This window comes from Oncorhynchus kisutch, linkage group LG7 (genome assembly GCF_002021735.2).
Source record: "Oncorhynchus kisutch isolate 150728-3 linkage group LG7, Okis_V2, whole genome shotgun sequence".
NCBI lineage: Eukaryota > Metazoa > Chordata > Actinopteri > Salmoniformes > Salmonidae > Oncorhynchus > Oncorhynchus kisutch.
In genome coordinates this window covers 46,390,250-46,411,805 of record NC_034180.2, presented here as the reverse complement: position 1 = coordinate 46,411,805, position 21,556 = coordinate 46,390,250, and the positions used below count along the sequence as shown (strand labels likewise).

General features: G+C 41.4%; 1 protein-coding gene across 1 annotated transcript; it reads right to left on the bottom strand.

Moving 5' to 3' along the window:
- Positions 1-16,499: 16,499 nt before the first annotated feature.
- Positions 16,500-19,969, bottom strand: LOC109893991 (crustapain-like). The gene is made up of 4 exons (XM_020487207.2): positions 19,503-19,969; positions 17,666-17,767; positions 16,995-17,137; positions 16,500-16,768 (listed from the first exon to the last, which is right to left on the bottom strand). Exons 2-4 carry the CDS (start codon positions 17,721-17,723, stop codon positions 16,706-16,708), a joined length of 264 nt encoding a protein of 87 aa, XP_020342796.1. The 5' UTR covers positions 17,724-17,767; positions 19,503-19,969; the 3' UTR covers positions 16,500-16,705.
- Positions 19,970-21,556: the final 1,587 nt, after the last annotated feature.

The following is a 21,556-nucleotide window of genomic DNA, read 5'->3' as shown; positions in this document are numbered from 1 at the left end:
ATGTAGTTGTATATCTGTCTCTATATGTAGTTATATCTCTGTCTCTGTATGTAGTTGTATATCTGTCTCTATATGTAGTTATATCTTTGTCTCTGTATGTAGTTGTATGTATTTTTATTTATTTATTTCACCTTTATTTAACCAGGTAGGCAAGTTGAGAACACCTTTATTTAACCAGGTAGGCTAGTTGAGAACACCTTTATTTAACCAGGTAGGCAAGTTGAGAACACCTTTATTTAACCAGGTAGGCAAGTTGAGAACACCTTTATTTAACCAGGTAGGCAAGTTGAGAACACCTTTATTTAACCAGGTAGGCAAGTTGAGAACACCTTTATTTAACCAGGTAGGCAAGTTGAGAACACCTTTATTTAACCAGGTAGGCAAGTTGAGAACACCTTTATTTAACCAGGTAGGCTAGTTGAGAACACCTTTATTTAACCAGGTAGGCTAGTTGAGAACACCTTTATTTAACCAGGTTGGCAAGTTGAGAACACCTTTATTTAACCAGGTAGGCTAGTTGAGAACACCTTTATTTAACCAGGTAGGCTAGTTGAGAACACCTTTATTTAACCAGGTAGGCTAGTTGAGAACACCTTTATTTAACCAGGTAGGCTAGTTGAGAACACCTTTATTTAACCAGGTAGGCTAGTTGAGAACACCTTTATTTAACCAGGTAGGCAAGTTGAGAACAAGTTCTCATTTACAATTGCGACCTGGCCAAGATAAAGCAGAGCAGTTCGACACATACAACAACACAGAGTTACACATGGAGTAAAACAAACATACAGTCAATAATACAGTAGAAAAATAAGTCTATATATAATGTGAGCAAATGAGGTGAGATAAGGGAGGTAAAGGCAAAAAAAGGCCATGGTGGCGAAGTAAATACAATATAGCATGTAAAACACTGGAATGGTCGATTTGCCATGGAGGAATGTGCAAAGTAGAGATAGAAATAATGGGGTGCAAAGGAGAAAAATAAATAAATAAATGCAGTAGGGGGAGAGGTAGTTGTTTGAGCTAAATTATAGATGGGCTATGTACTGGTGCAGTAATCTGTGAGCTGCTCTGACAGCCGGTGCTTAAAGCTAGTGAGGGAGATAAGTGTTTCCAGTTTCAGAGATTTTTGTAGTTCGTTCCAGTCATTGGCAGCAGAGAACTGGAAGGAGTTTTGGGGCTGAGATAAGGGGGGACTTTACCTAGCAGGGTCTTGTAGTTGACCTGGAGCCAGTGGGTTTGGTGACGAGTATGAAGCGAGGGCCAGCCAACGAGGGCGTACAGGTCGCAGTGGTGGTTAGTATATGGGGCTTTGGTGACAAAACGGATGGCACTGTGATAGACTGCATCCAATTTATTGAGTTGGGTATTGAAGGCTATTTTGTAAATGACATCGCCGAAGTCAAGGATCGGTAGGATGGTCAGTTTTATAAGGGTATGTTTGGCAGCATGAGTGAAGGATACTTTGTTGCGAAATAGGAAGCCAATTCTAGATTTAACTTTGGATTGGAGATGTTTGATGTGAGTCTGGAAGGAGAGTTTACAGTCTAACCAGACACCTAGGTATTTGTAGTTGTCCACATATTCTAAGTCAGAACCGTCCAGAGTAGTGATGTTGGACGGGCGGACAGGTGCAGGCAGCGATCGGTTTTACTTGTATTTAAGAGCAGGCCACGGAAGGAGAGTTGTATGGCATTGAAGCTCGTCTGGAGGGTTGTTAACACAGTGTCCAAAGAAGGGCCAGAAGTATACAGAATGGTGTCGTCTGCATAGAGGTGGATCAGAGACTCACCAGCAGCAAAATCGACATCATTGATGTATACAGAGAAGAGAGTCGGTTCAAGAATTGAACCCTGTGGCACCCCCATAGAGACTGCCAGAGGCCCCGACAACAGGTCCTCCGATTTGACACACTGAACTCTATCAGAGAAGTAGTTGGTGAACCAGGCGAGGCAATCATTTGAGAAACCAAGGATATCGAGTCTGCAGATGAGGATGTGGTGATTGACAGACTCGAAGGTCAATGAATTCGGCTGCACAGTATTGTTTCTTATCGATGGCGGTTAAGATATAATTTAGGACCTTGAGCGTGGCTGAGGTGCACCCATGACCAGCTCTAAAACCAGATTGCATAGCGGAGAAGGTATGGTGGGATTCGAAATGGTCGGTGATCTGTTTGTTGACTTGGCTTTCGAAGACCTTAGACCTTATCATGCTCTATTACAAACGCAACATGTACAGTTCATATATTGAAATCAGTCAAATGAAATAAATTCATTAGGCCCTAATATATGGATTTCACATGACTGTGAATACAGATATGCATCTGTTGGTCACAGATAACTTTTTTTAAAAGGTAGGGGCGTGGATCAGATAACCAGTCAATATCTGAAAACCATTTGCCTCATGCATCGCAACACATTTCTTCACATAGAGTTGATCAGGCTGTTGATTATGGCCTGTGGAATGTTGTCCCTCTCTTCTTCAATGGCAGTGCGAAGTTGCTGGATATTGGCGGGAACTGGAACACGCAGTTGTACACGCCGGTCCAGAGCATCCCAAAGATGCTCAATGGGTTGACATGTCTGGTGAGTATGCATGCTGGGGCATTTTCAGCTTCCAGGTCTTGTGTACAGATCCTTGCAACATGGGGCCATGCATTATTATGCTGAAACGTAAGGTGATGGTGGCGGATGAATGGCAAGACAATGGACTTCAGGATTTTGTAACGGTATCTGTGCATTAAAATTACCATCGATAAAAAGCAATTGTGTTTGTTGTCCGTAGCTTATGCCTACCCATACCATAACCCCACCTCCACCTCCACCTCTGTTCACAAGGTTTACATCAGAAAGCTGCTCACAACAAATCTGGTAGGGTGGACATTCTCCTGCAGTCAGCATGTCAGCTGCATTCTCCTTCAAAATTTGACACATCTGTAGCATTGTGTTGTGTGACAAAACTGCACATTTTAGAGTGGCCTTTTCTTGTTCCCCAGCAGAAGACGCACCTGTGTAATGATCATGCCGTTTAATCAGCTTCTTGAATATTCCACACCTGTCAGGTGAATGGATTATCTGGGCAAATAAAAAATGCTCAGTAACAGGGATGTAAACACAGTTGTGCAGTTTTTTGTGCATATTAGTGTGTCCCCCAAACTGTTCATACACTACAGACAGAAGTCGGCTGTATCAACTTCAGATGAGTCCTAAGACGCTTGTGTGGGGTCCTGCACACTACACTTCCTTGGATGGGTGACACGGCCTCAACAGGCTTTGCATTCTCTACAGAAGGTAGAGGTGGTAGGTGCTTTTCATTGTTCAGCAAAGTGAAACACAACATGTTGCGTTCTCTCCGTAGCTCTCTCCTATCGATCTGTCCTTCAATCCTATGGTATCTCAGCGTTTTATTCATATTTTATCTGTGGGTTACCATCATAGTGTACGTGCTACATGCACAGGGAAGTGCCATTGCGATAGGATGTGGGAGTGAAGTTGTCATGTCGCAAATTCCTCTTTTCTACCGAAGATGCTATAGTAATGTACCTCTCTCTCTCTCTCACATACATACACACACAAATATACACACACATACGCACCAACACACCTCTCTATCACCCCTGTATAGGCACTTTCAACAGCACTCTACACACATCTTGGGTGGAACCGCAGATACAACTGAAAGGGAGAGTGTAGTAGGATCAAGGAACAGGTTGTTTTTATTGATGTGTGTGTGTGTTTGTAGGGGGGGGGTGTTTGAGTGTGTGTTTGAGAGAGAGAGATCGAGGGGGAGAGAGAGAGAGAGAGAGAGAGAGGGGGAGACATATTTGTAAGAGTCAGTATGTGCATGATGTTAGGAAGATAAAAGTCCATTGTGAATTCTTATCCAAACTTTTTTTTAAAGGAAAATCTAACAAATTTTTAACAATAACATTGCAATCATTTAGAGTCAAGCTGGGATTGCCTGGATAGTTTGTGAAGCATTTATAAACAATAAACATTAACAGTAAACGTTACACATACAGAACTTTCAAAACAATAAAGACATTACAAATGTCAGATAACGTATATGTACAATGTTGCAACGATGCACAAATGGTTAAGGGTACACAAGGGGAAATAAATAATCATAAATATGGGTCATATTTACAATGGTGTTTGTTCTTCCATCTATCTATCTATCTATCTATCTATCTATCTATCTATCTATCTATCTATCTATCTATCTAGGTGTGGACAGAGGTCCCTCTATCTATCTAGGTGTGGATAGAGGTCCCTCTATCTATCTATGTGTGGATAGAGGTCTCTCTCTCTCTCTCTCTCTCTCTCTCTCTCTCTCTCTCTCTCTCTCTCTCTGCGTGTGTAAGTGAGGCAGCGGAGTGCTCCAGTCTGTCACAATCGCAATGTTCCCCATTAATATGACAAACACATCCCATTTCCCACACGCGACACCAAATGGATGATGGGAAGTTGATATCCTGCCATCGCCAAGCAGCGCATGCATGCTACAGCCCCATCTGGGGCCCCAGAGGAGCTGCCGCTGCCACTAACCAAGATGGCTGACACGCATGACTGTCACCTGACGCCGTACCGAGTGAAGGGCAGTTTCAGGACGAGTAAGAAAACCGGGAATAAATACATTGTGACACTCTTATTAACTAAGCTGACCAGACGTTTCGATGCTCAACATGCTGCTTCTTTACATGAGATAACATTTGGCGGATTCATCGGAGCATTGGGACTATGGTGGATACGTGGTGTCACAAAGTTCTGAGCTCCAACTGTGTACTGTACCGTATGTTGCTGTGTGTGTCCATCCGTCCGTGAGTGTGTATGAGTGTGTGTGTGTGTGCACGTGTGTGTGAGTGAGTGTATCTGGTCACAAGCTCTACTGATGTCAGCGATATTGACTCTTTGATGCTCGTTTTGAGGTGGGCCACTATAGCTGTTGATGGTGGTAGTGTGAAGGCATGGTGGTGGATGGTGTCTCATCAGCATTCAGTTGCTGCCATCTTGTGGTTTACATGGAGAACTGCATATTTCTGCTCTAGTTGCTGCCCCTGTCAGTAATGTTTCAGTCACATCCTGTGAGAACCACCTCTAGGGTACAATACTGATCTTTTGCCACTAACTGGTCTTTAGACCATTCCGATCCGACCTTTTGGCCTGCTAGCATGGCAGCATATTGGTACTGGTGAGTAGCCTGTAGGTTCTAGCATTCACCAGTTGGCTAAAGCTGATCCAGTTTACCTGTAGTGGAGAGTGGGTTAAGTTGAACCAGCGGGGTAATTTGAGCCACCGTTGATTTCTAAGGAAACAATACACAAAATGTTTAGGACGAGGTCATCACTACGTGGAGTCTGTGACGGAAGAAACCACGTGGACAAAATGTTTAGGGCGAGGTCATCACTACATGGAGTCTGTGAAGGAAGAAACTACGTGGACAAAATGTTTAGGGTGAGGTCATCACTACATGGAGTCTGTGAAGGAAGAATCCACGTGGACAAAATGTTTAGGGCGAGGTCATCACTACATGGAGTCTGTGAAGGAAGAAACCACGTGGACAAAATGTTTAGGGCGAGGTCATCACTACATGGAGTCTGTGAAGGAAGAAACCACGTGGACAAAATGTTTAGGGCGAGGTCATCACTACATGGAGTCTGTGAAGGAAGAAACCACGTGGACAAAGTGGCAAAAAAAACAACAACGTATTTTCACCAAGTCACATTCATTTATTGTGTTAGAGTTTTCATGATTCTTGTATCTAAACCAAAGTAGATAATTTTAAGATTGTTCTATACATCAGTTGGAGTCTCTATAAGCTTCAATATGAGGTCCTAAACCTGGCATGAAAGAGCATCCTTGTAGCTGTGAGGGCTAATAGAGTCAAAATGTTTGCCTTGGAGTAAGTTGAGCCAATGGTTGACCCAATGGCCATGGGGTAAGTCGAGCCAATAGTTGACCCAATGGCCATGGGGTAAGTCGAGCCAATAGTTGACCCAATGGCCATGGGGTAAGTCGAGCCAATAGTTGACCCAATGGCCATGGGGTAAGTCGAGCCAATAGTTGACCCAATGGTCACGGGGTAAGTCGAGCCAATAGTTGACCCAATGGTCACGGGGTAAGTCGAGCCAATAGTTGACCCAATGGCCATGGGGTAAGTCGAGCCAATAGCTGACCCAATGGCCATGGGGTAAGTCGAGCTAATAGTTGACCCAATGGCCATGGGGTAAGTCGAGCCAATAGTTGACCCAATGGTCACGGGGTAAGTCGAGCCAATAGTTGACCCAATGGTCACGGGGTAAGTCGAGCCAATAGTTGACCCAATGGCCATGGGGTAAGTCGAGCCAATAGTTGACCCAATGGTCACGGGGTAAGTCGAGCCAATAGTTGACCCAATGGCCACGGGGTAAGTCGAGCCAATAGTTGACCCAATGGCCATGGGGTAAGTCGAGCCAATAGTTGACCCAATGGTCACGGGGTAAGTCGAGCCAATGGTTGACCCAATGGCCAATGGTTGACCCAATGGTTGACCCAATGGGGTAAGTCGAGCCAATAGTTGACCCAATGGCCACGGGGTAAGTCGAGCCAATAGTTGACCCAATGGCAAGTTTAGAAAATTGAAGTTTCCAGGTGTAATGCAAGGCATTATCGCTGGGATATGAGGTAACTGGCCTATGTTAAAAGTGTTTTAAGTGTTCGTTAGGTGGATGCTAGGTGGATGCTACCATGAATACGGATAATCATGGTAGCGTCCACATTCGTTCATTTGTTTTTTTACCATAAAAGTGACTCCAAAATGACACAATATGTTATTTACCATTCATTTCAATTGGGCACAAAATACTTTTAAAAACAACCAAAACAAACAGCAAAAGCATCCAACAAATTAGTCGTCACAACCTTGATGTAGTCATTGTGTACTATGAACATGGGACCAAATAGTTAAACTTTTGACTACTTTAATACACATATTATTGAATATGTCCCAATACTTTCAGTCCCCTAAAGTGGGGACGAAGAAGTCAGAAGATTACATACACCTTAGCCAAATACATTTAAACTCTGTTTTTTCACAATTACTGACATTTAATCCTAGTAAAAATTCCCTGTCTTAGGTCAGTTAGGATCACCACTTTATTTTAAGACTATGAAATGTCAGAATAATAGTAGAGAGAACGATTTATTTCAGCTGTTATTTCTTTCATCAAATTCCCAGTGGGTCAAAAGTTTACACTCAATTAGTATTTGGTAGCACTGCCTTTAAATTGTTTAACTTGGGTAAAACATGTCAGGTAGCCTTCCACAAGCTTCCCACAATAAATTGGGTGAATTTTGGCCCATTCCTCCTGACAGAGCTGGTGTAACTGAGTCAGGTTTGTAGGCCTCCTTTGTGCTCGCACACAAATTTCCTATAGGATTGAGAGAGCTGGTGTAACTGAGTCAGGTTTGTAGGCCTCCTTTGTGCTCGCACACAAATTTCCTATAGGATTGAGGTCAGGGATTTGTGATGGAAACTCCAATACCTTGACTTTGTTGTCCTTAGGCCATTTTGCCACAACTTTGGAAGTATGGTTGGGGTCATTGTCCATTTGGAAGACCCATTTGAGACCAAGCATTAACTTCCTGACTGATGTCTTGAGATGTTGCTTCTATATATACACATAATTTTCCTCCTCATGATGCCATCTATTATGTGAAGTGCACCAGGCTCTCCTGCAGCAAAGCACCCCCACAACATGATGCTGACCAGAGGACATGTCTCAAAAAAGTCTGATCTTTGTCCCCATATGCAGTTGCAAACTGTAGTCTGGCTTTTTTTATGGCGGTTTTAGAGCAGTGGCTTCTTCCTTGCTGAGCAGCCTTTCAGGTTATGTTGATGTAGGACTCGATTTACTGTGGATATAGATACTTTTGTACTCGTTTCCTCCAGCATCTTCACAAGGTCCTTTGCTGTTGTTCTGGGATTGATTTGCACTTTTCGCACCACAGTATGTTCATCTCTAGGAGGCAGAACGCGTCTCGTTCCTGAGCGGTATGATGGCTCCATGGTGTTTATACTTGCGTACTATTGTTTGTACAGATGAACGTGGTACCTTCAGGTGTTTGGAAATTGCTCCCAAGGATGAACCAGACTTGGCTGATTTCTTTAGATTTTCCCATGATATCAAGCAAACAGGCACTGAGTTTGAAGGTAGGCCTTGAAATACATCCACAGGGTACACCTCCAGTTGACTAAAATTATGTCAATTAGCCAATCAGAAGCTTCTAAAGCTATGACATAATTTTCTGGATTTTTCCAAGCTGTTTAAAGGCAGTCAACTTAGTGTATGTAAACTTCTGACCCACTGGAATTGTGATACAGTGAATTATAAGTGAAATGAACTGTAAACAATTGTTGGAAAAATTCCATGTGTCATGCACAAAGTAGATGTCCTAACAGACTTGCCAAAACTATAGTTTGTTAACAAGAAATTTGTGGAGTGGTTGAAAAACGAGTTTTAATGACTCCAACCTAAGTGTATGTAAAATTCCGAATTCAACTGTATGTACAAAAAGTCATTTCTAAATGGTTCACCCGATATGGATGAAAACACCCTCAAATTAAAGCTGACAATATGCACTTTATCCTCATAGTCATTGTAGCATTTTAATACTTTTGGAACTGCATAACAGGTATCTATGGTTGTGTTTATCATGTTACCTCATCAGCATAGCAGGTATCTATGGTTGTGTTTATCATGTTGCCTCATCAGCATAGCAGGTATCTATGGTTGTGTTTATCATGTTACCTCATCAGCATAGCAGGTATCTATGGTTGTGTTTATCATGTTACCTCATCAGCATAGCAGGTATCTATGGTTGTGTTTATCATGTTACCTCATCAGCATAGCAGGTATCTATGGTTGTGTTTATCATGTTACCTCATCAGCATAGCAGGTATCTATGGTTGTGTTTATCGTGTTACCTCATCAGCATAGCAGGTATCTATGGTTGTGTTTATCATGTTACCTCATCAGCATAGCAGGTATCTATGGTTGTGTTTATCATGTTACCTCATCAGCATAGCAGGTATCTATGGTTGTGTTTATCGTCTTACCTCATCAGCATAGCAGGTATCTATGGTTGTGTTTATTGTGTTACCTCATCAGCATAGCAGGTATTTATGGTTGTGTTTATCGTGTTACCTCATCAGCATAGCAGGTATCTATGGTTGTGTTTATCGTGTTACCTCATCAGCATAGCAGGTATCTATGGTTCTGTTTATCATGTTACCTCATCAGCATAGCAGGTATCTATGGTTGTGTTTATCATGTTACCTCATCAGCATAGCAGGTATCTATGGTTGTGTTTATCGTGTTATCTCATCAGCATAGCAGGTATCTATGGTTGTGTTTATCGTGTTACCTCATCAGCATAGCAGGTATTTATGGTTGTGTTTATCGTGTTACCTCATCAGCATAGCAGGTATCTATGGTTGTGTTTATCGTGTTACCTCATCAGCATAGCAGGTATCTATGGTTGTGTTTATCATGTTACCTCATCAGCATAGCAGGTATCTATGGTTGTGTTTATCATGTTACCTCATCAGCATAGCAGGTATCTATGGTTGTGTTTATCGTGTTACCTCATCAGCATAGCAGATATCTATGGTTGTGTTTATCGTGTTACCTCATCAGCATAGCAGGTATTTATGGTTGTGTTTATCGTGTTACCTCATCAGCATAGCAGGTATCTATGGTTGTGTTTATCGTGTTACCTCATCAGCATAGCAGGTATCTATGGTTGTGTTTATCATGTTACCTCATCAGCATAGCAGGTATCTATGGTTGTGTTTATCATGTTACCTCATCAGCATAGCAGGTATCTATGGTTGTGTTTATCATGTTGCCTCACCAGCATAGCAGGTATCTATGGTTGTGTTTATCATGTTACCTCATCAGCATAGCAGGTATCTATGGTTGTGTTTATCATGTTACCTCATCAGCATAGCAGGTATCTATGGTTGTGTTTATCGTGTTACCTCATCAGCATAGCAGGTATTTATGGTTGTGTTTATCGTGTTACCTCATCAGCATAGCAGGTATCTATGGTTGTGTTTATCATGTTACCTCATCAGCATAGCAGGTATCTATGGTTGTGTTTATCGTGTTACCTCATCAGCATAGCAGGTATTTATGGTTGTGTTTATCGTGTTACCTCATCAGCATAGCAGGTATTTATGGATGTGTTTATCGTGTTACCTCATCAGCATAGCAGGTATCTATGGTTGTGTTTATCATGTTACCTCATCAGCATAGCAGGTATTTATGGATGTGTTTATCGTGTTACCTCATCAGCATAGCAGGTATTTATGGATGTGTTTATCGTGTTACCTCATCAGCGTAGCAGGTATTTATACGCTACTCCTATCCCAAATGATTCAATAAAATAAAAACATTTTTTTCGGTCTCTGTCATTCAGTTAAACCTGTATTTGATTGAACGCTGTTTCCAAGTCATTCCAATGAAATGATGTTGAACCAATGTGGAATAGAGGTCGAATTGACATCTGTTTCCAAGTCATTCCAATGAAATGATGTTGAACCAATGTGGAATAGAGGTCGAATTGACATCTGTTTCCAAGTCATTCCAATGAAATGATGTTGAACCAATGTGGAATAGAGGTCGAATTGACATCTGTTTCCAAGTCATTCCAATGAAATGATGTTGAACCTATGTGGAATAGAGGTCGAATTGACATCTGTTTCCAAGTCATTCCAATGAAATGATGTTGAACCAATGTGGAATAGAGGTCGAATTGACATCTGTTTCCAGTGGGATGTTTTCCAAATCTGTAATGTTCACATGAATTCTGATTATTTCCAGGGATACACAACGTCCTGAAATATATGTAGACAACGTTGTTAGATAGAATACTATATTTCCTTTGACAGAAGGACACTGAATGTAACAAACGGCTCAATTTGGCCCACTCTGAAGGATAGTTGGTTTAGCCTCTTGTACATACCTGTGCTAAAAGGCCAAACTGTGTTTCTAATCTACTGAACACAGATTGTGCACTAGACATTACCAAGGTACAATTCCTCTGAGATTTAAAGTTGAGCTCTATCATGTAAATATAAACATAAAAATATCACGTAAATATAAACATAAATATACAAATATCATGTAAATATAAACATAAATATACAAATATCATGTAAATCATGTAAAAGGCCCTGAAGCCAATCTGCTGAATGTAAGCCAGTGGAGGCTGCTCAGAGGAGGACGGCTCATAATAATGTCTGGAACGAATGGAACGGTATCAAACACATGGAAACCATGGAGACCATGTGTTTGATATATCTGATACCATTACACTCATTCTAGCCGTTACCACGAGCCCGTCCTCCCCAATTAAGGTGCCACGACCTCCTGTGGTGTAAGCCTATACAGTATTGCTGCGTTTACACAGGCAGCCCAATTCTGATCGTTTGCCAATAATTGGCCTTTTGACCAATCAGATCAGAGCTTTTGCCAACAATTGGGCAAAAGATCAGAATTGGGCAGCTTGTATAAATGCAGTCTACACGTGAACAACAGAGCTCGATACACTAATAGAATCAGATCATGAAGCCTGCCTAACGAGCAGTGACTGTGTATAGTACAGTAAGTAGAGTGGCTGGTTCAAACGGTTGCTGTAGGATTCTTCAGTTCCTTGTTGTTTCCCCCCTTTAAAACACCACATTCATTAATACAATATAGTTTTCTGCTTTCCCGCTCAGTCTCTCTCCTTTTGTCTTCATTGATAGAACTATGTGTGGTTAGTTACTGCTTCCAACAACACCTCCGGATGTTTTCGCTCATCCCACTCCTCATGGTGTGGACTGGACTCCCTCTTTGGTAGGATTTGCTTGGAATCAAAAAGGCAAATTATAACGCCCTAATTGGTTTCTGTGGGATAGGTAAAACAGATTTAAATGGATTGCCATTAATTGTCTTTTGTGAGACCACATTATCTTCCACAATTCGAGGAAGCTTTAAACAAACCAATTAATTTACTTCGCTCCCCTCCTTTTCTTCCCTCTCTCACACTTTCTTTTGGCTCTTGTATTTCTCTCCTCTCTTTCTGTAACACCACAGTTTCTCAGGCCAGATGTATATACCTCTTTCCTCTCTTTCTGTAACACCACTGTTTCTCAGGCCAGATGTATATACCTCTCTCCTCTCTTTCTGTAACACCACTGTTTCTCAGGCCAGATGTATATACCTCTCTCTCCTCTCTTTCTGTAACACCACTGTTTCTCAGGCCAGATGTATATACCTCTCTCCTCTCTTTCTGTAACACCACTGTTTCTCAGGCCAGATGTATATACCTCTCTCCTCTCTTTCGGTCATACCACAGTTTCTCAGGCCAGATGTATATACCTCTCTCCTCTCTTTCTGTAACACCACTGTTTCTCAGGCCAGATGTATATACCTCTCTCCTCTCTTTCTGTAACACCACTGTTTCTCAGGCCAGATGTATATACCTCTCTCCTCTCTTTCTGTAACACCACTGTTTCTCAGGCCAGATGTATATACCTCTCTCCTCTCTTTCTGTAACACCACTGTTTCTCAGGCCAGATGTATATACCTCTCTCCTCTCTTTCTGTAACACCACTGTTTCTCAGGCCAGATGTATATACCTCTCTCCTCTCTTTCGGTCATACCACTGTTTCTCAGGCCAGATGTATATACCTCTCTCCTCTCTTTCTGTAACACCACTGTTTCTCAGGCCAGATGTATATACCTCTCTCCTCTCTTTCTGTAACACCACTGTTTCTCAGGCCAGATGTATATACCTCTCTCCTCTCTTTCTGTAACACCACTGTTTCTCAGGCCAGATGTATATACCTCTCTCTCCTCTTTCTGTAACACCACTGTTTCTCAGGCCAGATGTATATACCTCTCTCCTCTCTTTCTGTAACACCACTGTTTCTCAGGCCAGATGTATATACCTCTCTCCTCTCTTTCTGTAACACCACTGTTTCTCAGGCCAGATGTATATACCTCTCTCCTCTCTTTCTGTAACACCACTGTTTCTCAGGCCAGATGTATATACCTCTCTCCTCTCTTTCTGTAACACCACTGTTTCTCAGGCCAGATGTATATACCTCTCTCTCCTCTTTCTGTAACACCACTGTTTCTCAGGCCAGATGTATATACCTCTCTCCTCTCTTTCTGTAACACCACTGTTTCTCAGGCCAGATGTATATACCTCTCTCCTCTCTTTCTGTAACACCACTGTTTCTCAGGCCAGATGTATATACCTCTCTCCTCTCTTTCTGTAACACCACTGTTTCTCAGGCCAGATGTATATACCTCTCTCCTCTCTTTCGGTCATACCACCGTTTCTCCACACATGCTGAGCACTTGTTGGCTGCTTTTACTTCACTCTGTGGTCCAACTCATCCCAAACCATCTCAATTTGGTTGAGGTCGGGTGATTGTGGGGGCCAGGTCATCTGATGCAGCACTCCATCACTCTCCTTCTTGCTCAAATATCCCTTGCACAGCCTGGAGGTGTGTTGGGTCATTGTCCTGATGAAAAACAAATGATAGTGGGACTAAGTGCAAACCAGATGGGATAGCGTATCGCTGCAGAATGCTGTGGTAGCCATGCTGGTTAAGTGTGCCTTGAATTCTAAATAAATCACAGACAGTGTCACCAGCAAAGCACCCCCACACCATCACACTTCCTACTCAATGCTTCACGGTGGGAACCACACGGGTAGAGATCAATCGTTCACCTACTCTGCACGGAGGTTGGAACCAAAAATCTCAAATTTGGACTCATCAGAGCAAAGGACAGATTTCCACCGGTCTATTGTCCATTGCTCGTGTTTCTTGGCCCAAGCAAGTTTATTGTTCTTATTGGTGTCCTTTAGTAGTGGTTTCTTTGCAGCAATTCGACCATGAAGGCCTGATTCACACAGTCTCCTCTGAACAGATGATGTTGTGAAATATCTGTTACTTGAACTTTGTGAAGCATTTATTTGGGCTGCAATTTATGAGGCTGGTAACTCTAATGAACTTATCCTCTGCAGCAGAGGTAACTCTGGGTCTTCCTTTCCTGTGGTGGTCCTCGTGAGAGCCTGGTTTCATCATAGTGCATGATGATTGTTGTGACTGCACTTGAAGAAACATTCAATATTCTTGACATTTTCCACATTGACTGACCTATTGATGGACTGTTGTTTCTCTTTGCTTATTTGAGCTGTTCTTGCCATAATATGAACATGGTCTTTTACCAAATAGGGCTATCTTCTGTATACCACCCGTACCTTGTCACAACACAACTGATTGGCTCAAACACAGTAAGAAGGAAATAAACAAGGCACACCTGTAAATTAAAACGCATGCTAGGTGACTACCTCATGAAGAGAGAATGCCAAGTGTGCAAAGCAGTCATCAAGGCAAAGGGTGGCTACTTTGACAAATCTCAAAACTCAAGATTTGTTTAACACTTTTTTGGTTACTACCTGATTCCCATGTGTTATTTCATAGTTTTGATGTCTTCATTATTATTCCACAATGTAGAACATAGTAAAAATCAAGAAAAAGCCTTGAATGAGTAGAGGTGTCCAAACCTTTGACTGGTGCTGTAATTCCACTTCGACTATATGAGGTATTGAGTATAGGCCAGTGAGACGAAAATCTAAAATGATTCCATTTTAAATTCAGGCCGAAACACAACAAAATGTGGAAAAAGTTGAGGGGTGAACACTTTCTGATGTCACTATGCATTTGGAAAGTATTCAGACCCCTTGACCTTTTCCACATTTTGTTACAGTACAACTTTATTGTAAAATGAATTTCAAAAAGATAAATAATCCTCATTAAACTAAACATAATACCCTGGAATGACAAAGCAAAAACAGATTTTTGGAAATGTTTATACAAGGTCCCACAGTTAACAGCGTATGTCACAGCAAAAACCAAGCCATGAGGTTGAAGGAATTGTCCGTAGAGCTTCTAGACAGGATTGTGTCGAGGCACAGATCTGGGAAAGGGTACCAAAAAAAATGGAAGAAGTTTGGAACCACCAAGACTTATCCTAGAGTTGGCCACCCGGCCAAACTGAGCAACCGGGGGAGAAGGGCCTTGGTCAGGTAGGTGACCAAGAACCCAATGGGCACTCTGACAGAGCTCAAGAGTTCCTCTTTGGAGATGGGAGAACCTTCCAAAAGGATGACCATCTCTGCAGCATTCTACCAATCAGGCCTTTATGGTAGAGCGGCCAGACGAAAGCCACTCCTCAGTAAAAGGCACATGACAGCCCAGTTGGAGTTGCCAAAAGGCAGCTAAAGGACTCTCAGATCATGAGAAACAAGATTTTCTGGTCTGATGAAATTAAGATCGAACTCTTTGGCATAAATGCCAAGCGTGACGTCTGGAGGAAACCTGGCACCATCCCTACGGTGAAGCATGGTGGTGAGGGGATGTTTTTCAGCGGCAGAGACTGGGAGACCAGTGAGGAATGAGGGAAAGATGTACAAAGAGATCCTTGATGAAAACCTGCTCCAGAGCACTCAGGACTTCAGACTGGGGTTGAAGGTTCACCTTCCAACAGGACAACGACCCAAAGCACACAGTCAAGACAACGCAGGAGTGGCTAAGTCTCTGAATATCCTTGGGTGGCCCAGCCACAGCCTAGACTTGAACCCGATCGAACATCTCTGGAGAGAACTGGAAACAGCTGTGCAACATCGCTCCCCATCCAACCTGACAGAGCTTGAGAGGATCTGCAGAGAAGAATGGGATAAACTCCCCAAATACAGGTGTGCCAAGCTTGTTGCATCATACCCAAGAAGACTTGAGGCTGTAATCGCTGACACCGGTGTTTCAACAAATTCCTGAGTACAGGGTCTGAAATTTTCAAAAAAACGTTTTTTTGTTTCGTCATTATGGGGTATTGTGATGTCATTATGGGGTATTGTGGTGTCATTATGGGGTATTGTGTGTAGATTGATGAGAAAAAACAATAACAGTTTAGTCCATTTTAGAATAAGGCTGTAACGCAACAAAATGTGGATAAAGTCAAGAGGTCTGAATACTTTCCGTATGCACTCTATGTGTACGTGACCAATCCAATTGGATGACTAAGGGTTGAAAGATCCCCTCACTTCTCAGAAAGGGAGTTTTGTGATTGTGGAAGATTTCCCTCAATTCTACTTAGTTTACGTTTACTCATCATGACCGGCACTGCACACAAACACGTACGCACGCGCACAGCCACACATAAGCACAGCCACGCACACACACACACACACACACACACACACACACACACACACACACACACACACACACACACACACACACGCACACACACGCACACACACGCACGTGCACAGCCATGCACACACACACACACACACACACACATAAGCACACCCACGCACGCACACACACACACTGCCACACACATTACATTGTGAAAAAGCATTTACCATAAAGTAACAACTAAATGCCAACAGTAAAGCTGCCTTTAACTTTATTTACTGTAAATTAAATGTGTAAACTTCAAAGGTTTTGTAGTCTATTTCTTATTTTATGTATATTTCCTTCATATTACAATGTCGTCTTGTTGTAAAACAAGCATTTGGACCTACGTATTCATCAAGCAGCCACAGACCTCGTGTTGTTTCTATGTCAGAAAGCAGGAAGACTGAAACTTTGAGATCTAACTATCATTCTTCTCTTCCTGACAGCTCCTCCTGACACCACAGCAGACCTCATGTTGTTCCTGTGAGAAAGTAGAGAAGCTCATAGAAGATTACAGCAGCATACTGTATGAAACCCAGGGATGCATTCATGAACACAATGTTTAAACGTGTTAGAAAAAGACGTCGGGGTACCAATCAAACAAGAATTCAATTCATTCAAATCATTAAAACTGACTGGTACCAAGGTTACTCTAACAAATCCTAAGAAGTAAGAAGAAGAATGACTTGGTGTAAATGGTAACATACCAAGTCAGACATGTGGTTCATGCCACATTCGAAGGTTGACTCTCCACTGTCATATTTCTTGTTGTGTTCTATGACCCTGGTCCTACACTCGAGCCAGATCTTCTTGCGCTTGGCTTCCTCCTCCTTGGATTTGTACTTCTTCCCTGTAAATACACACATTCTGTAAATGAGAAGTATAAGTACTTTGTTAAACTGTGCAGTGTACAAGATTTTCAGTCTCATCACTGTATTCTTCGTGTTGTATGGAAGGAAGTGTTCTGTCTACATGACAAACACAGGCTAGGATTGTTTTTCCGACAGGGGATATTTGATTATGCCCTAATTATTTTTCAACATCTGGGGAGATGTGTGAATTCATCTCATCATGATCATGCGACAGTCGGGTACATGCTGCAATGATCAATTATGCATAAAACAAATCTAATTTTGTTTTGAGTTTTGTAGAACAAGCAATTGACACAGGCACACGCCTGTGGTTTATAAGCTGTGTTTTATATGGGCTGTGTAACCAAAATGTGTGACAGTGAAGGAAAAAAAAATATTATGAAGAATGTAATCACATTCTATCAGGTACACAGAGGAAAAAAAGCGAACTCAATCAAAAGAGAAACTTCAGCACACTGGTAATCTTACAACAATTTAATGGATCTTATTTAACCTATCATTATTACCATGTTTTTCTTTCCACTCGTCAAACTCTTTGTCCACATCTTGACGTTCGCTTGCCATATTCACTCACAGCCACAACCAGGCAGAACAGAAGAAGCTTCAAACTGAAGAAAAAAAACATGATAAGTTATGTCCTATGTGATTATGTGCAACTATATTTATTAAAGCCACAATCCTAAATTGTGAGTTTATGAATAGTAGTTCTAAGTTCATGAGGCTTTATATTCTTCATGAATCAATGGGTAGACAGTAAACACACTCCTGGAATAAACTAAATAAAAAAGTGGAATTAAAATGGATGTAATTCCCAACGATTTACACAAAATACTCTAATGTCAAAGTGTAAGACACATTCTAACAGTTGTATTCTCCTGCTGAAAAGGTAAATGTGTCTCTCAGTGTCTGTTGGAAAGCAGACAACCAGATTCTCCTGTAGGACTTTTCCGTTGCTCAGCCTGATTCTGTATTTTTTTTTTTATCCTTAAAAAAAATCCCCATACCTGGCCAATGACAAGCATACCCATAACCACCATGCTTGAAAATATGAAGAGTGGTACTCAGTAATGTGATGTATTGGATTTTCCCCAAACTTAACACTTTGTATTCAGGACATAAAGTTAATTTCTTCAGTGCCTTGTTGCAAACAGGATGCATGTTTCAGAATATTTTTAATTCTGTACAGGCTTCCTTCTTTTCACTCTGTCATTTAGGTTAGTATTGTGGATGTAAAGGATGTGAAACGCTAGCTTAGTTAGCGGTGGTGCGCGCTAAATAGTGTTTCAATCGGTGACGTCACTTGCTCTGAGACCTTGAAGTAGTGGTTCCCCTTGCTCTGCAAGGGCCGCGGCTTTTGTGGAGCGATGGGTAACGATGCTTCGTGGGTGACTGTTGTTGATGTGTGCAGAGGGTCCCTGGTTCGCGCCCGGTGCGCGAGGGAAGTTATACTGTTACATGGAGTAACTACAATGTTGTTGATCCATCCTCAGTTGTTTTCTCCTATCACAGTCATTAAACTCTGTAACTGTTTTAAAGTCCCCATTGGCCTCATGGTGAAATCCCTGAGAAGTGTCCTTCCTCTCCAGCAACTGAGTTAGTAAGGATGCCTGTATCTTTGTAGTGACTTGGTGTATTGAAACACCATCCAAAGTGGAATTAAGAACTTCATCATGCTCAAAGGGATATTCAATGTCTGCTTCTACCAATAGCTGCCCTTCTTTGTGAGGCATTGGAAAGCCTCCCTGGTCTTTGTGGTTGAATCTGTGTTTCAAATTCACTGCTCGGCTGAGTGAGATGATGCAACTTAGGTGACTTGTTATGCACATTTTCACTCCTGAATGTATTTAGATTAGGCATAAAAGTGTTCGATACTTATTGACTGGGGTATTGTGTCCAGGCCGGTGACACAAAATCTCTATTTAATACATTTCAAATTCAGGCAGTAACACCACAAATGTTTCTGAAGGCACTGTATATAATTAATTGATCTTTGTTTTATTTAAAACTTGGCAAGTCAGTTAAGAACAAATTCCTATTTACAATGACAGCATACACCGGCCAAACCCAGAAGATGCTGGGCCAATTGTGCACCGCCCTACGGGACTCTCAACCACGGCAGGTTGTGATACAGCCTGGGTTCTAACCGGGGTGTCTGTAGTGACGCCTCAAACACTGAGACGCAGTGCCTTAAACTGCTGCGTCACTCGGGAGCCCACAGGGAATTGACCAAGGAACAGCTGTACATATTGAAGATTATACCTTTAATGAAGCTATTAGTATAAACGTTCTTCAGACAATATTGTCATACTCTATGAGAGAGAAAATGTAGGGGTTTTCCCTTACCTGTTCCAGAGTGCAGGAGCAAAAATACGTTTTCAAATAAGCAGTGCAGATACTCTCTAACGAAGGGAGGGATGAGGAAAGGACGTCAGAGGAAAAGTGACGTACATGGTCAATGGAGAGGAAGTCGTATTTCTTTGCCCAATGTTATATTCTCTCATTAGCTGCCAATCCTTATTCTCATAGTTGAAACACCAGATTTGCCATGTAAACTGCCAACAGTGTATTTGGTAAATGGAATCGGATAAATATACCTATTAGATGCACTATGTGTGTAGGTTACTATTTACTAACACTACAAACCCTTTCTACACTTGACTCGATGTATGCGTTTTGTGTTGTGGATTATTAATCTAGCAATCAGAATATCAGAGTTTAGCGCACAGTAGGGTTGTACTGTACAAAACAATGAGAAAAACCTTCTGAAAAACTGTGAATCTGGAATTTTCTGCGGTAACACCCAACGGACAAAATGAAAGCTAGAAAATGGTACTGCCCACTTCCTGAAGCAGAACCATATATATATATCATATAGAACGGCTATGGCTTAATACACATGGCTTTCTATGAAAATAACCCTTCTATAAAAGTATTTATTCTCTGTAATGCTTTGGAGCGTGATGCCCGTGTGGTAAAATACCGTAACTCGATCGTTGCCACCATATATGACGATACGAGCCCTTCTTTCAACGAGCGCTTGTATTGTATTGCAGTTAATTGAGTCTTTGATTTCATAAAATATCTTTGAGGAGTAAACAGGGAAACAACAACGAGTCGCAGACAGTTCGCAATAGAACATACCAGAGGAGGGTATTGTTTACTAGGCTATCTAAATGATTGGGAGCATCTGGTTCTCATGATGTGTCATCTCCATCAATCCTATTGGAATCCTATTGTTCTACCTTTTGTTCTATTGGAAATCAAAACTCATCCGATTGGATCATATAGATTTTTTATCCGTTTTGTAGGATTTTGTCACAATCAGAATCCTAATACAGGTATTGCTGTGTCCTTACTGAAAGGGTGAATAAAGGAATATAGAATGGTTTCATTTTCAATTAAGGCACAATGAAGATTTAATGTGTGTTTTTATACATTCTGTATCTCTGTATTACAGCAAGTCTGATAAAGATTATTGCCAACTGAAAGTGTGATTTATTTCCCTAATGATGTCCTAAGGCTGAGGTATTTTGTCAGATATCTGTTATTCCATACCAAGGCTAGATGAGGCTGAATGGCAAGTTGGCAACTAATTCATCTCATTGGTACATGACTATTCAGTCTGTTTAATCTAATTCATCTCATTGGTACATGACTGTTCAGTCTGTTTAATCTAATTCATCTCATTGGTACATGACTATTCAGTCTGTTTAATCTAATTCATCTCATTGGTACATGACTGTTCCGTCTGTTTAATCTAATTCATCTCATTGGTACATGACTGTTCAGTCTGTTTAATCTAATTCATCTCATTGGTACATGACTGTTCAGTCTGTTTAATCTAATTCATCTCATTGGTACATGACTGTTCCGTCTGTTTAATCTAAGTCATCTCATTGGTACATGACTGTTCAGTCTGTTTAATCTAATTCATCTCATTGGTACATGACTGTTCCGTCTGTTTAATCTAAGTCATCTCATTGGTACATGACTGTTCAGTCTGTTTAATCTAATTCATCTCATTGGTACATGACTGTTCCGTCTGTTTAATCTAATTAATCTCATTGGTACATGATTGTTCCGTCTGTTTAATCTAATTCATCTCATTGGTACATGACTGTTCAGTCTGTTTAATATTCCATAATTGAAAATATGGATTTCTTGGCTGATTTAACATTTTTATCAAAACTTCAAAAGGGACATACATACACAATAAAGGAAGTTTTTAATTTACATAATTTATAGTCACAGACACTCCCTTTCATTTGCTTAACTAGGGGAATGGGATGGAGAAATGGTTTACAATAGGCAGGGTGGGGTTTAACTAGGGGAATGGGATGGAGAAATGGTTTACAATAGGCAGGGTGGGGTTTAACTAGGGGAATGGGATGGAGAAA

Excerpts from the sequence above, each read along its gene's own strand:
- LOC109893991 (XM_020487207.2), bottom strand. The coding sequence starts at position 17,723 with ATGGCAAGCGAACGTCAAGATGTGGACAAAGAGTTTGACGAGTGGAAA. Across the intron at positions 17,138-17,665 it reads CGAGTGGAAAGAAAAACATG|GGAAGAAGTACAAATCCAAG; the intron begins GTAATAATGATA and ends GTGTATTTACAG. Across the intron at positions 16,769-16,994 it reads TGAACCACATGTCTGACTTG|GAACAACATGAGGTCTGCTG; the intron begins GTATGTTACCAT and ends ACTTTCTCACAG.